This window comes from Gadus macrocephalus, chromosome 7, assembly GCF_031168955.1.
Source record: "Gadus macrocephalus chromosome 7, ASM3116895v1".
Classification (NCBI taxonomy): Eukaryota; Metazoa; Chordata; class Actinopteri; order Gadiformes; family Gadidae; genus Gadus; species Gadus macrocephalus.
Window position 1 is genome coordinate 14,830,773 of NC_082388.1, and position 15,399 is coordinate 14,846,171.

A 15,399-nucleotide genomic window follows, 5' to 3' on the forward strand; every position below is an offset into this window, starting at 1 on the left:
GATCTCTATCCCAGCCCGATGGCCCGGACCACATCGGCACCGCCATCCAAAAAGCAACGAATAAATCATTCCATCAATAAATATCCATCCACCTTCCTATATAGTCCAAGATACTATGGCACCGAACAAAACTATCCCATAAGTAAATCAATACCTGCCCATCGACCATCGTCAGGCTACCCTCGTCAGGCTACCCTCTTCCCCACTCCCGACCTCTCTCTCTCTCTCTTACCTGAAGGGCTTGGGGGGCAGTATGCTGAAGCGCGTCTTCTCCAGCATCTTGCGGATCTTGTTGCGGCCCCCCGACACGGTGTTGGCCTTCATCTTCCTGGTGCTCTTGTGGTCGCTGGGGAACTCCATGTCGCCCGGCAGGTTGGAGATGGAGAAGCGGTTGCCCTTCTTCTCGTGGATCTTGGGGATGTGCGGCGCGCCGTTCTGCTTCTCGTGCACGATCCTGCTCAGCAGCTCCTTGAAGACTGGGGGGGGAACGTGGGGAGGAGATGGCGTTAGGGATTTAAAACACAGGCTTATGGTACAGACGGAGGTCAAACAGTCGGCCGAACTCACCGAATATGTTGGTCTTGGCGGTGATGGAGAGGTGGGTGTTGTTCCTCAAGATGTCCACGGCGTTGGTGTAGGAGATGTTCTCAAAGTTCTGACCGTTGATCTCCATGATCTGGAACGGAGCGACGAGGGGATAATGGGATTTTTGGTCACAGATATAAACAGACTCAACCTGAACCGACACTTAATCAGTGGGGGGGGGGGGGGGGGGGGGGGGGGGGGGCGCGTCTCACCTGGTCACCCCGCTTCAGTCCGGCCTCGGCCGCCTTGCTACCAATATCCACAGACTCCACGAAGATGCCGAAGCCCCTCTCGCTGCCCCCGTGCAGGCTGAAGGAGAGCGAGGCCTCCCTGGACGCCTTCTGGAGGGTGATCTGCCTACACTTGGCCTTGGCGGCACACGCGATGTTCAGCAGCCGCAGGTGGCCCTTCATCTTCTGGAGTCGGGGGGAAGGGAGGATATGGTGGTTGTCATGAGCACATCTTCCCTTCTTTCACCAAATTTTGTTTAAAAAGACCTGGTCTCTATCCAGGGTGTCTAAAGTAGAGGACATGAATGGTCTGGAGCGGCCCGCTAGCGCCTCGGGAGGTAGAGCGGGCTGTTTGGCACCTGGATGTTTGGCCCCTGGATGTTTGGCCCCTGGATGTTTGGTCCCTGGATGTTTGCTGGTTCGAACCCCGGCTCATCCTGGCTTAGATTCGAGGTCTCTTTGGGCAGGACACCCACCTCTAACTGGTCACTAGAACCCGGCTGTTAACTTACGTGGCTGAAACTGACGTCAGTGTATGAATGTGTGTATGAATGGCTGAATGTGAGTAATTGTGAAGCACTTCGAGTGGCGACTCGGTAGAAAAGCGCTATATAGATGCAGTCTATCAACCATTAACGCTTTGAGGCATTCGAATGAAACACGGGGTTGAACACAGTTTGTGACCTCACAACTCGACAAGTCTGCTAAGAGGTTACATTGATTCATTTTACGCGTGTATTGCTGGAAGATGTGCATCACTCTTCTCAGGGTGTTCTGTGGTCAAACAGTCCAGTGTGGAGGTGACTGAGGAGACCTCAGGTGTGAACCCACCGTCTCTTCTAGGTGTTTTTCAAACTCCTCCAGGAAGCGGGTCATGGCCGGGGCGCCCTCAAAGTCATTGAAGTGATTGTTGACCCAGAGCAGTACGATTCTGGTCACCTGTAGGCAAATTGGTGAAAGCCATTCACAAACTAGAAAACATCTATCCCTTTGTAAATTGGGGTTTTCCTAACGCACCAATCTTACGCATATTCGAGCGATCAATGACGTCAATGTTGCTAGTTGCTATAGACATGTATTGGTTTTGTGCATGCGCCGTTGTATGTGACCCATTTACTTTCCATGGTTATTCATATAGAACCTGTTTCTGTGCATCATTTCAATGTGCCCAGGCTTCAAAAGCAATGCAGGGAAAATGAATGTTTGTTCGGCGTACTCTCCCTCTCCCTCTCACACACGTACGCACACACACACACTTGAGCTGGATAATTTTCAACAAAGAAAATGATTATCCTTCACCCGCCCAATTTAGTAAACCAAGTCGAAAAACAGTAAATCAAACACAAACCCAAAAACCCAATGACAATCCCACAAACGGGAAAGGGTGTGATTAATGATGAATGACTTTTGAAAGTCTAATTTCATTTCATTGCGTCCCAGAAGAGGAACCACGGGCGTTTAAGAACAATGAGCAATGGAACATATTCATCTTTTCTTAAATCAAGGACATAATTAAATGCCACTAGAAGGGGTATTTGCACCCTGGGGTGGGTGGATGGTGGGGGGGGGGGATATGTATCAGGGGGCCACATTCGTATTCGGGTGTTTTTGTATCAGGGGTTGTGCTTTCACATCAACAACATCGTAATAGACCAGTGGCAGCCCATGAGTGTGGTTGTGGTTGGTCAGTGATGCAGAAGGCCAGAGAGTGGGTGGATGGAGGTGGGTTGGATGACTGTGGGCTGGGCTCCCACACAGCTGAGCAGGCTGAATGCGTATTGATCACCCCCTTTGAGGCTCTGCTCATTTATTTCCAAGGAGACACGTAAAGCTGTGATACAAGGAGAGCAATAAGAGAGCGGCGGGCGGGATAGCACGGGTGATCAAGTGTGTTTCACACACGCAGGGCGCGCATATACTCTTTAGCACCATGCATCCCACCTGAACCCATTTCCCACCGCGAACATTACACATTATCCTCGCTTTGTTTTAAAACACACACACGCGCACACACACACAGTACCGTGTCTCGGAGGGTGTCGACCATGAACCACTCCAGCAGCTTCTTGCCGACCTCCATAGGGCTGGACAGGAAGGTGCGGTAGGTCAACAGGAAGTCCTCGATGTAGGTGGGGTCCACCACAGACGGCTCCTCCACCAGGTGCATGATCAGACGCTCGGGGGTCCCCTAGGAGGAAAACAAACAAACAATCAACCCACATATACATGATTACAATAGGGCGACATATTAAAGAGGAATACTTCAGATTTCCCAGCAGCCTTTTTTCCGATCATTTGGGTGTAAGGGACTAATGCCGAAAAGTATTTTTGAAGTGGGCCCAGTTCTGAGCAGAGCGCTGCAGCTGTATGCTTCGATGTACGTCCTCTAACAGAGCTGGCTTCAGCCGCTGGCAGCCTCATGTTAAACTCTAACACAATGGAAGGGATCCCTACATAGAAATATTTTCTTTACCTTGCACTTTATTGAGTCTGTTTGTTATCATGTCCAACCAAGTATCGCTTAAGGCCAAGTCTCGCGAGAGTTGATTTGTTGCAGGAAGAGGATGGTTGAAATGTGGTGAGGGCAGGAGAGAGGACAGTGTGTTGCAATGGACTAAAGCAAGTGGAGAGAAGTGTTCATTTTAAAGACCATGGGGAAGGAGCGTTGAGATTGTAATGACAGGGGGACTTGGTTGGAAAAAAAAGAAATAGACCAGTTTAGGAGAAAGATGAAGAAAAGAGTTGCCAAACTCTGTAGGGATCCCTTCTACAGTGTTGGAATACAAGAGCCTGAGCCTGTTTGTGGGATAGACAAGCACACACACACACACACACACACACACACACACACACACACACACACACACACACACACACACACACACACACACACACACACACACACACACACACACACACACACACACACACCCCTTATGTGTGCAATTGATCATTAATCATAAAAGAGACAAGGACATAATCCATAACGATGCATGTATTGAACCATTTGCACGTGTATCTACATAAACAGCCCCTTTGATTTCTCTCCACAGGATCACTACTGTAGTCGTAACTGCAATGGTTCCTTCATTATTATAGGTATAATCATTTAGATGTTAGGTATTAGGCCAAAAATAAAGAAATTTAAATCGTCAAGTGTTTGGATACATTGAAGTAGGCCCGTAGATGTGTGAAAAACCTTTAAGGATTTGTGACTTTATAGTCTTGAATATAGAAATGTGTCAAAGCAGTTTTGAGGTAACCACACAAAACAACACAAGGCTAACAGGAAATTAATACTTTTGGCCGAGAACAGTACCCTTTAATAATGGATGTCTGTTAATAGAGAGGTAATGCAAAACATTCCATCGTCCACATCCACTACGCTACTTGCATTTACATACTCTGACCAAACAATCACATTTTTGTCAATGCATCTCAAGTTACACAACGATAGTTGCCAGGATCAACTACTCGTCCGGAGAGGGGAAGTGAAACCAGAAAGTATTTGTTTTGTCTGAGTCTTTTCATTGACAAAAGAACGACAGATAGACTAAAGAATAAAGACATAGAGAAACAAAGTAAGAGAAACGCTGGAATGAAGAGCAAAGATGCTGGTGCATCAGAGAGCCAACAACAGGTGTGCTCGGCCAATCAGAGTGGGGGAATGATTCAGAGTCCATTATGTGATCAATATCCATCTGCCTCTCCGAGCCAGGGAACATCAAACGTTCCTGGGGCGAGCAACGCAAGACTTGGGCCACGGGAGATCACTAATGTTGCTAAAAGCGCCAACGCTGCCTCTATAAACAATCAATGTGTGTGTATGTGAGTCTGTCGGGAGGGTATTGATCCAAGGTGAATAAGTGGATTAAATGTAATGTTGCAGGCTAACTTTGACTAAATCACATGCTCTTTGGAACAGCATGCCTTTAACCTATTTGGGTCGGGAAGCTTATATGAAGCACAAAGGTGTTCCTCAACGTGAGGGGATTATGAATTTGCATAGACCTAGAGAGATAGGAGACAGTTTAGAAAGACAATGTTTGATTTAAAAAAAAAAAAATCAATGTAAAGGGTTTATTAACTATCTATGCATTTTCCAAAGACCAGCTCTATAGCTCTATGGCTACTATCTGCTCCATAGCTACTATCAGATCAATGGCTACTATCAGATCAATGGCTACTATCAGATCAATGGCTACTATCAGCTCTATGGCTACTATCAGCTCCATAGCTACTATCAGATCAATGGCTACTATCAGATCAATGGCTACTATCAGATTAATGGCTACTATCAGCTCTATGGCTACTATCAGATCAATGGCTACTATCAGCTCTATGGCTACCATCAGCTCTATGGCTACTATCAGCTCTATGTCCACTATCAGCTATATGGCTACCATCAGCTCTATGGCTACCATCAGCTCTATGGCTACTATCAGCTCTAAGCCTATTATCTCAATGTTTGGAGACATAAGCATCTAAGCCAGGCTGACCCAACAACAGACTTATATATATATATATATATATATATATATTCTATAGACATTTAAATTTTATCCTTTGGAAAATGTGTTGCCCACTGATAATGCAAAAATCCTCATTTTATGTTGAAACAGTTGTTAACCTTGCAGATGTCTGTCCGTGTGTGTGTCCGTATGTACGTCAGTGCGTGTATGTCAGTGCGTGTGTGTGTGTCAGTGTGTGTGTGTCAGTGTGTGTGTGTGTGTCAGTGCGTGTATGTCAGTGCGTGTGTCTGTCAGTGCGTGTGTCCGTTAGTGTGTGTGTGTGTGTCAGTGTGTTTGTGTCTGTCAGTGTGTTTGTGTGTCAGTGTGTTTGTGTCTGTCAGTGTGTTTGTGTCTGTCAGTGTGTTTGTGTCTGTCAGTGTGTGTGTCTGTCAGTGTGTTTGTGTCTGTCAGTGTGTGTCTCTCAGTGTGAGTGCGTGTGCTCTCACCTTGATGACGATGTGCCCCTTGCGCGTGCCGCTGCGGTCTAGCTCGCGGTGCTCCTTCACCATGACGATCTCGCCCTCCTCCTCCACCTTGTGCGTGTTCTTCTCCACGTGGTTGAGGATGCGCCAGTAGTCCTCCTGAGCCACGCACACAAACTGCTCCCAGGAAACAACATGGGGGAGACAGACAGGCGGGGGGGTCCGAGGTCAGTCTGAGGCTAGAGCATTCTGGGTGTGGCTGCTCGCACTGAGTTTCCGCGGCATCACACGAAGGAACGGTGGGGTGCAGAAGAGGGAGGGGGAGAGATAGCTGTCCACGCTGTCCAAGGATAATCAGTTGGGTGCTCGTTTTTTTCTTCTTTTTTCCTGTGAGCCCATCCGTCTTCAAAAAGGCATGGTAATATCCAACACGACTAAGTATCCCTCAGCTCCAGCCTCGTCTAGACATACACTTCCCTACTCCCTGATACGTTGACTTTCTGAAATGCCTCGACCGCTGCATCTTCCTGTGCGGTAGCAGACAGGAAGCGATGTGCAGCGTAGAGGAACCGGCCCCTTTTCTTGTATAAGAGGGGGCTGAAATCAGCAGAAGTTAAAGCGCACTATACGGTTTAGAATAGCCATTGAGATTTACATTACCATTAGGCTCAATTTAAATTCACTCAAAAGAGAAAACAGGCAGAAGTTGAGGCCAGCTCACACCAAAGGTTTCGATGTGCTTTAACTATACCCAAACCGGTATCATAATATATTCATATGACATCGCTTTGTAAATATTATGATGGTGCAGGCCCTGATTGTCACAAAGTGATATTTGTAAACACAAAAATAAATCAAGAGTCAGAAGGTTCACACGTAATCAGAACTATGATTAAAATATTGAATAATCATTTCACCTGGCAGTCGTCTCCCTTGGTGCGCACCTCCCCGCTCATGTACTGCTTGTCCAGCGAAGGCGACAGGCCGAAGCTGTTGCCCATGCAGAGCGTCTCCACCCGGGCCTCCGTGTGGCTGATCTCCACTGTTCCGTTCAGGATCACGTACCACAGGTCCAGCTTCGGACGGAGGGGAACGGGAACAATGTGTGAAAACTATGGTTTGGTTTTTGGTGAAGGAGTAGTCCCAACGATGTAAAACACAATGGCTCCGACACATAGGTTAGACGAAGCTGGTTAAGGTTGGTGCTGTATCACTAGAGGCTTGTCTTGCTCTAGTTGGGAAAAGCTACCACATGAGCTACTACCACCACCACCACTACTACACAAATATGATAGCATTAGCAGATAAGTGGTTGACTGAGCCTTGTCTTCATTCATTAAACCATGCCCATCTTTTGTAAAGTACATATGTTTGCATACATTTAATTCCATTCAATGTTACTCACTACTTGACAAGGGTTTCCTACATATTTTCTTGTTGACCTGTAGATTCTGTAGCGAACGTGTTTGGAGAGCTTTGGAGAGGTTTATTGGCCAATTATAGAAGTGGATTGAGTCTGGAAAGCTGGCTTGTGCTGAATGAGTTGTCAGTTTGCCTGTGTTTTCACACTGAGACACTCATTATAGTATCAGTGCAGTGCCACATTCAAAAACTCATGCAATTCCAGCACTTCTACTTGCTTATTTATCGCTCGAGCTGTTGAAACTAATCTCTCTCTCTCCCTCTACATCTCAATCTCACTTGGTAAGTCATTGTTGGTTTCTGTCTGCATTTCTCAATGTCCATTTACTTTAACTCATTCTATTATTTCTCTCTTCGGCCGTTACTAGTTTCTTTCTCCTTTGTTCTTCCCTTTCTTTGGCACTCAAAATTTGGCTATTTGTCTTTGTGTATAGTTTCTTGTATGTCCAATATCTCTCGCTCTCTCTGCAGAGATGAGAATTTTCCCTCACACAAAAACACATAGCTTTCACACAAACAAAGTGGAAGGTAAGGCGTACAGATATTAACTCTTTCAAGTGCTTGCATTTAAGTTTTTTATGTTTTGCATGATTAACTTCTTGAGGTATATTGCTATAAAAATACATGGAAAGGCACACACGCAGAGAGCTGAAGTCCATTGATTCCATTGCGTGCTCCACAGCTATTCCTGTTGATTGGTAGGACCTCCTTTAATCAGCCATGAAACTTAATTCATCAGTCTTGTGGTGGACCAAATGGTTGGCTGTGTCTCTCTGCTGTACGTTGGCAGACATCTTTTTCCAAAAATTGTACTTACAGAGACAACTCTGGCGTCCGGGGAATTGAAATGGAAAGTAAATAAGGTAATGATAAGTAGTGTGCGCGTGCGCGCGCGTGCACGTGTTCACCTCCTGCTTGTCCTGCAGCACGACGGTGCCGTCCTGCTCCACCACCTCAAACACCATGACCCCGCAGAGGTCCCGGCGCACCGACATGGTCATGTTGGCGAAGGCCGGGAGCTGGTGCATGAACTCCAGCAGCTGCTCTGTAGCAGGAGGGAGCCGGGGTGGCCCAGAGAAGAGGGAGACACGCAGACACCAACCGTCACTAACCAGGCCTTTTCAAAAGGATCAAATCGGCTCAACTAAACATGAAATAAACACATTCAATAATTAAAACATTGAATAAACTAACACAACAGCGTGTTCATTTCATTCACAGGAGAGAGTTTCATTCCAACAGCAGATTTATACACATGTACTGTTATCCTGAGGACACAATGTAGCAATAAACTGACGGAATAAACTATGTGACGGACGGTATGCACTTCACTGCAAGAGAACGAGGCAAGCTTTCTTACATCCCTGCTACGATCTTTTATCCTTTTTTATGAAAAGTGGATGCCATCCTCATGTCCCTGTTGCATTAAATGGAACAATGCCAGCAGTGCTGCACCAAGTGGGTTGCTGGTTCAACGCTCAGCGCCTCCTGGCAGATATGTTGAAAAGGCTGTTTTGCGTTACACCCGACACATTCTGAAATGCGATGGCTGACTTGCATGGTTGACATTGTTATAAATGTGCGTAGGTGAATGTGAGATATTTCACTGTACAAAAGTGTCTTGCATAAAGACACACAGTATGTCTTGTATGAATACACACGTTATGTATTGTATACATAAAGTATGCATTATACAAAGACATAAAGTATGTCTTGTATAAATAAACAAAGGACGTCTTGCATAAATACATAGAGTATGTATGTATTTATACATACATTCTTTATAAATATATAAATACAGTCTTGCAGTTTGTTGCTTCACTTTTTTTCCTCTCTTTCTCTCTCATTCCAAAAATAAAAGTTGAAGATATTGCTCTGCAAAACTCTATTTACTATTTTACAAATTGGGTTGTTAGGAATTATTAAAAAATAAATAATACTAATGGCCTTGGTGGCTACTGGATATAACACAGACAGAGTGTAAAAGCGCACACTGTGTGGAACTAGTCCCACGTGTGTTGTCATGCCTACAGAGAAAATCACAAGCCGCCTTCCCCTTCATCTAGTCTCCAGTGTAGCGGAGGACAGAGTGTCCTAATAACACCACCCTGCCCACACAGAATACACAGTCTGGCCACGAAGAAATGTAGCTAACAATTCATTATCTTTACACAACTATAAAACGTCACCGTTTTCCATTGTGTTTATCAATGTGGAACACATGTGCTATCCCATGTGGCTGAGGCAAGATGCAAAAACGATTACCGTTGACAAAAGAATAATCGTATTCGAATTGTATTAGCTCATGAATATCTGTATTTACCACAAAAAATCATTTTGGTTCACGATGCAGGGTTGGCGTATTAGCTAAAATATTTTTTTTCCAAAGTGATAAAATACAGTATATTATTTATTTGTTCACTTTCAGGCCATTTTCCAAAAAGAAAAATAAAAGAAGTAAAAAAACATGCATCCAAGTAAACATTCAATCCATCGCCGCCATGATGCCTCACCGATGTCATCGTCGTTGCGGTCGGCCGGCTCTTTCTCCAGGCACTCGCGGACCAGGTCGCGGCCCAGCAGGGCGTCTGTGGACCTCTCCAGGTCTTCATCCTCCTCCTCCTCCTCCTCACTGTCCACTGCAGCCTCTGGCAGGCCTGACAGGTCCACGTCCCCCACCTCACTCTCCGTGGCCTGGGACACAAGCAGAGGGGACAGAGAGCGGTCTCCATCAGAGTCTGCAAGCAAGGCTGCTGCAGAACGTTATCAGTTAGCTGGGATGTCATTAGCGCCGACGGGGAGTCAACCAGGAAGCTGCGATACGCTTGCCATGAGGTAAACACGTCGCATGTTCACAATAATTCATTACCAACTGTTCGATGCTGGTCGGTGACAGCGTTAGGTATCATAATGATTATACAGGTACGTTTTGGGTGATTTTCCAGAGCTTTCAAGGTTACAGCAGGCAAATCTTGACTTGACGCATTAGAATTGCCAGACGTAAAACAGAGGAGAACAAATACAATAGTATTTGTAAACATTAGGCAGTAAAGGCATCTAGTAAAGTGTGTAGGCCTTGAGAGATGTTTCATCTAGATATGGGATTTTATTTTTGTCTTTTTGGTCTCACCTTGGTCATGTAATATGTAAAATATTTGTAAAACATACACATGCATATAAACTATGAAAGAACTATAACCAAACCAATCCAGGAAATTCTTATTCAAATTTGCAGGTAATTTATTCCTACACCCCCCAATAATTTAATTAGCTGTGCTGAGGTGGCATATGGTGGACCAGGCAAAGGGTTGCAGGGGGCGGTAGCTCTTGGGCCAAATGGGATTTGAACCTTCAACCCCTGAGGGGAGACAAGGGGCTTTCAGGCAGTCGTGACACAAATTGAGAGACATCTGCTGGATGTTGCTGAAACACTCTGCAGAGAGAGACGCTTATGAGCTTGGAATCGGATTTACTTATTCACATCTGTTTGTTATCAATGATATGATTAAAGTGGGATGAGCGTTTCACACAACAAAATACCAATTATCTTTTTTTCCCACCTACTCCCTGGTGGGTTCACACCTCAGTCTTTTTGCTTTAATCTCCCAAAACCTTAAATCAATATCTAACTCCTATAATGAAACTATCCCTAAAGTCCAAATCACTATTTACACCCCAAAAAACATTTGAGATATTTAGAAAAGACACACACTATGCATTGCTAGTAATCAACTCAGAAACATCCATTCTATAGTACAACGTGTCGATAACAAGTACACACTGTATGCTTCACACTGAAACAGTCACGACAAAGTTTTCTTCACTGAGATCAGGCCCAATGAATTCCTCAAGAACAAATCTGTGGTGGTTGAAGAATGCGTCAAGACAAGCGTTTTGGATCTTTTGCAGAGACATCGGTTGAAGTGGCCGGCCACTCAGAAAGCATCGGTTTAGCTGCAGGGTCAACGACCTGCTCATTAGAGCTATACGTTGGATGGAGCTTTAGTTAACAAGGCCATAGGCCAGGGGTATTCAATACTAATTCATAGTCCAGTTAGAGAACTTTTCATCAAGAAAAAGTCTGGAACATCTGAATGTCGAACGTGCCCAATGATTTAGTACCATAGATATATATATTGAAGTAGCTAGTAGTTGTATCAATGTCTGTTTGTAGTAAACAACTTTTACTGAAGTCAAATAAAGAAAGTACAATTCCATAATATTTTAACAAAAACTATTGTCCTTTTATCACATTAAACTGGACGGATTATAAATAATAAGTACTTGAATAAAAATTACATTTTCTTTTTTCATTTCAACTTAAATAGGAGTGCATTTCAAAATCAAATGCATCACAGCAAGAGCTTTGGAACAATTTGCATCTTAAAATAAAATGCTCCACTTTAGAAAAATGTGATAAAAAGAAGGCTATTGCTCGAGTAACATATTGAAACAATTGAACAGCTTTGACGCCTACTATCTGTTTCTTACCATCTCATAACCCACACCCCCGCTTCCTTTGGTTCAGGGAGAGAAGTGCGCTCTAGCTTGTCCTGCCAGGATTCTGACTCTGGGCTTGAATGGTGTCAGGGTCATTCTCATTCACATGTAAAGTAAAGGCAGGCGCTCATTGCCGAGGCTTGAACACTATTGAGTGGTTCATAGTGGAGAGAGCTGCCTCACAGCTGAAGGGTGAGCAGACCAAGGTCAACATGTACAATCACCACGGCATCGGAACATAAGAACTAAACCAGTGGCGGATTGGCGTTAAGCCATAAAAGCGGCTCCAGTAAAACTAGAACCGCTCAGTCAAGATGTAATAATTCTCAACACTTTAAGCGTTATAGGTCTGTGCCAGATAGGAGGACGACGGCCTCACCATCAACCGCTGAACAGACAGAGCTCTACACATCCACACACACTTCTCGTGATCGGAGGAGAGCGTAGCGTTCACAAGCTGGCTTGTAAGAGCCAGCTTGTTTTTCCTTTTTTCCTTTTCTACCCAATCAACAAAATCATGACAATGAGATAAGATGAAGTTGCAAAACAATTCAGACACAGCCACTGTTTGAACAACACCAAAACAAAATGTATTATTTACAAAGTAAAGGAGCCTTTTACTGGTAGGGGGGTTCCTGTATAAAGATTTACATTCTGCCTCTTAAGCTGAAAGCGTTGAGACGAAAGGAAGGTGGAAGATCATTATGCAAAAGTAATAAAAAAGCAGGAGCAGCATAGCAAATAAGACGAGAATAACATGAAAAGTAAGCGGTTTCTTTGTGCTGTGGGGCAGCACAAGCTCAGTCATTAAGATGTAGGGAAACAATCAAGGGAGGACCAGCCTGTGTACAGGTGATGATAACATCACCTGAGGGGTGTGTGAGCCGGCTGGGGGGTCCCTCACTCTCCGGATTGGCTAGGATAAGGGCTGCCTACCAAGACTGAATTTGTAGGTCAGCAGTCGACCTGTCTCAGAGATGGAGACCGATGGAGGTGAGCCCAGTATTGTACAATGAACAAACCATGAGGTCGCTAGGTTTATGCCAGCTTGTTGATCTTTTAACCAACACTGGTGTTTAGAAATCAACAAAAACACACAATGAGATGTGCCCCCTTCAAAAGTTACCAAAGGGGAGTGTAAAGATTAATTAGATGAAAAGACCATGAATCAGCAAAAGTTTTCACTGTCGAGTCAATGCTGAACCTTCCAGGTGAAGATTTTCGAACAAGGCCATGGAGTGATTACCAGAAGATGTCCGAGACAAGTCTCAAAAAGCTCAGACGTCGATTTGAAAATTGTGTGTTGTCTTGATGTTGAGTAATAAAGTAATTTCAGCAAACATATCAACACAAATTTTGCATAAAATAGTAACGCACGGAAAGGCAGTGCTTTTCCAGACAATCCTACCATCCTGATATGACCAGCACACACCAGACGGTGTGTTAAGGGTGACAATCAGCCACAGTAGAGGCAGAGATGGGGGGGTCAATTAAACTGGTAAAGTTCAACTCTGTTTGCGTGGGTGGCCTTCCCTCCACAGCAGGGGTGGTGGAGATGGAGGACTAATCACACACACATCGACAACACACACACATTAATGACCAAGCAGGTGTAAGAATGACGGGGTGGGAGCCAGACTGCAAGAGTCATACGTGCATGCATGTTACAAACAGAACATGCATTTGCCTTGAATCGTACGGTGCAAAGTATTATTTTATAATTACTTAATAATTGATAATACAAATATACCGAGCAAAAACCATAACAGGAAGCTTGTCAAAAAAAGTTTGTATGGTAGAAGTACCTGATATAAATCTGATAGGCTGCTGCTCCCTGAGTCGCTAGCAATGCTGCATCCTGATTGGCTGGGTGGCACATGCATCACCTGCTGGTGGGCGTGGTCGGTCAGGTGCATCTTATTCAGGTCCGCTGGAAGCTGCAGCGAGAGGGAAGAGATGGAGAGAGAGGACGTAAGTTCAAGAACATAATAATAATAACGATGAAAATAAGAAGTGAAGTAAAACAGAATAATACCGACAACTTCACCGAGCCCCGTCTAGAGAAGAGTGGCCGCGTAATGCAATATTAAAGACTGCCAGTCTGGGGGTACTGCCCACTGCCCCCCCTCCCTCTAGGCCCGATCCACACCACTAAGGGAGTCCCGTGTGTGTGTGTGCATGACACATCGTTGAGAACACAAACATGAATTCATTCAAGCACACAGGAGCACTTCACGTTCGGGTTGAAATTCATAGCTTCAGTCATATTGAGATAGAACAACAACTGTACGATGTTTGATTGGCCATAAGATGGCCCATGGCCCATGTCTCACACACACACACACACACACACACACACACACACACACACACACACACACACACACACACACACACACACACACACACACACACACACACACACACACACACACACACACACACACACCTTTACTTCCAATTGAGTGAAATCCATTTCCCATTAGAGGGCACGACACAATTGCCGCCCATTGAGAGATTAACCTGGACCAATAAAGCATATGATTGCCATTATTGTCATGAGTGGTGAGAGGGGTAACTGCACAATCAATTGACCTCACATACACACACAACCACACTTACAGTACATACTGCTGAATGTAGTATAGTGTTCTAGTCCCTAGCTTTATACAGGAAAAGAGTGCAAGCGATTCTCTTACAGTGTGTGCGTGCGTGCGTGTGTGTGCTTGTGTAAGGAATACCATAACATTAAGTGTGTGCCCATCCCTCCGGTTCTCTGACACGCAGAAATAGAGGGTCATGTGGCTGGGCGTCTCCCCTTTAGCTCATATATTAATGATGATTAAAAGATGGGGATTAAATAAACATGCACATGACTTCCCCTAAGCCTATAGGAAATCCATCATGGAAACCTAGGTGGGCACCAACATGGTCTCTCTCTCTCTCTCTCTCTCTCTCTCTCTCTCTCTCTCTCTCTCTCTCTCTCTCTCTCTCTCTCTCTCTCTCTCTCTCTCTCTCTCTCTCTCTCTCTCTCTCTCTCTCTCTCTCTCTCTCTCTCTCTCTCTCTCTCTCTCTCTCTCTCTCTCTCTCTCTCTCTCAGCCTGGTTCACCCTCTAACAAGGCTAATTGACTAAATGCCACAGTCAGGCAGGTCAGACTTGCGGTAACACATGTTAAAACGTGGCCCCATTATAGAGCACACCGCCAGCCTACACAAAATAAATTCTTTGTTCTGCAGACACAGCAATATTTCGTACCGGCCAGCCAGGGTGTTCTTGCTCAACAATAAAACCTCAGTTTCAGAAACCAACAATGTATACTCATATGCTGGGGCCGACTCATGTGCATGCTCCACACAGGGAGTAGAGAACCAACAGGGGTTGTGGCAAACTGGTAATGTCACAACAACAGCAAAGTGACGTTAAAAAAAAAAGAAAAAAAAAAAAAAAAAGAAAAAACTCCGGCCTGCAGATGTCAGCAGTGTCCATATCTGCGAGGACGTGACCTGATCAGAGAAACAGGAAGCTCAATATGGAAGGGGATCTGATTATAATCTCACACACACACACACACACACACACACACACACACACACACACACACACACTCACACTCACACTCACACTCCTGTAGGGAGGCCAGAATTCAGGGATGATGGATCATGGGGCAATGTTACTGTTTGCCAAATATCGTTTAACAGGAAGAAGTTCATAACGACAACACTTACAC

General features: G+C 44.9%; 1 protein-coding gene across 11 annotated transcripts in view; it reads right to left on the minus strand.

Moving 5' to 3' along the window:
* Positions 1-15,399, minus strand: part of rapgef6 (Rap guanine nucleotide exchange factor (GEF) 6) — a 92,039-nt gene that overhangs the window by 30,625 nt on the left and 46,015 nt on the right. For all 11 annotated transcript variants that reach the window (XM_060056816.1, XM_060056812.1, XM_060056815.1 and 8 more), the window contains 10 exons: positions 13,476-13,607; positions 9,684-9,864; positions 8,079-8,215; positions 6,666-6,824; positions 5,773-5,925; positions 2,839-3,003; positions 1,647-1,754; positions 798-1,001; positions 568-676; positions 233-476 (listed from right to left, as the gene is read on the minus strand). In XM_060056816.1, the coding sequence (XP_059912799.1) occupies positions 233-476; positions 568-676; positions 798-1,001; positions 1,647-1,754; positions 2,839-3,003; positions 5,773-5,925; positions 6,666-6,824; positions 8,079-8,215; positions 9,684-9,864; positions 13,476-13,607 (1,592 nt within the window). The remainder of the gene's footprint in view (positions 1-232; positions 477-567; positions 677-797; positions 1,002-1,646; positions 1,755-2,838; positions 3,004-5,772; positions 5,926-6,665; positions 6,825-8,078; positions 8,216-9,683; positions 9,865-13,475; positions 13,608-15,399) is intronic.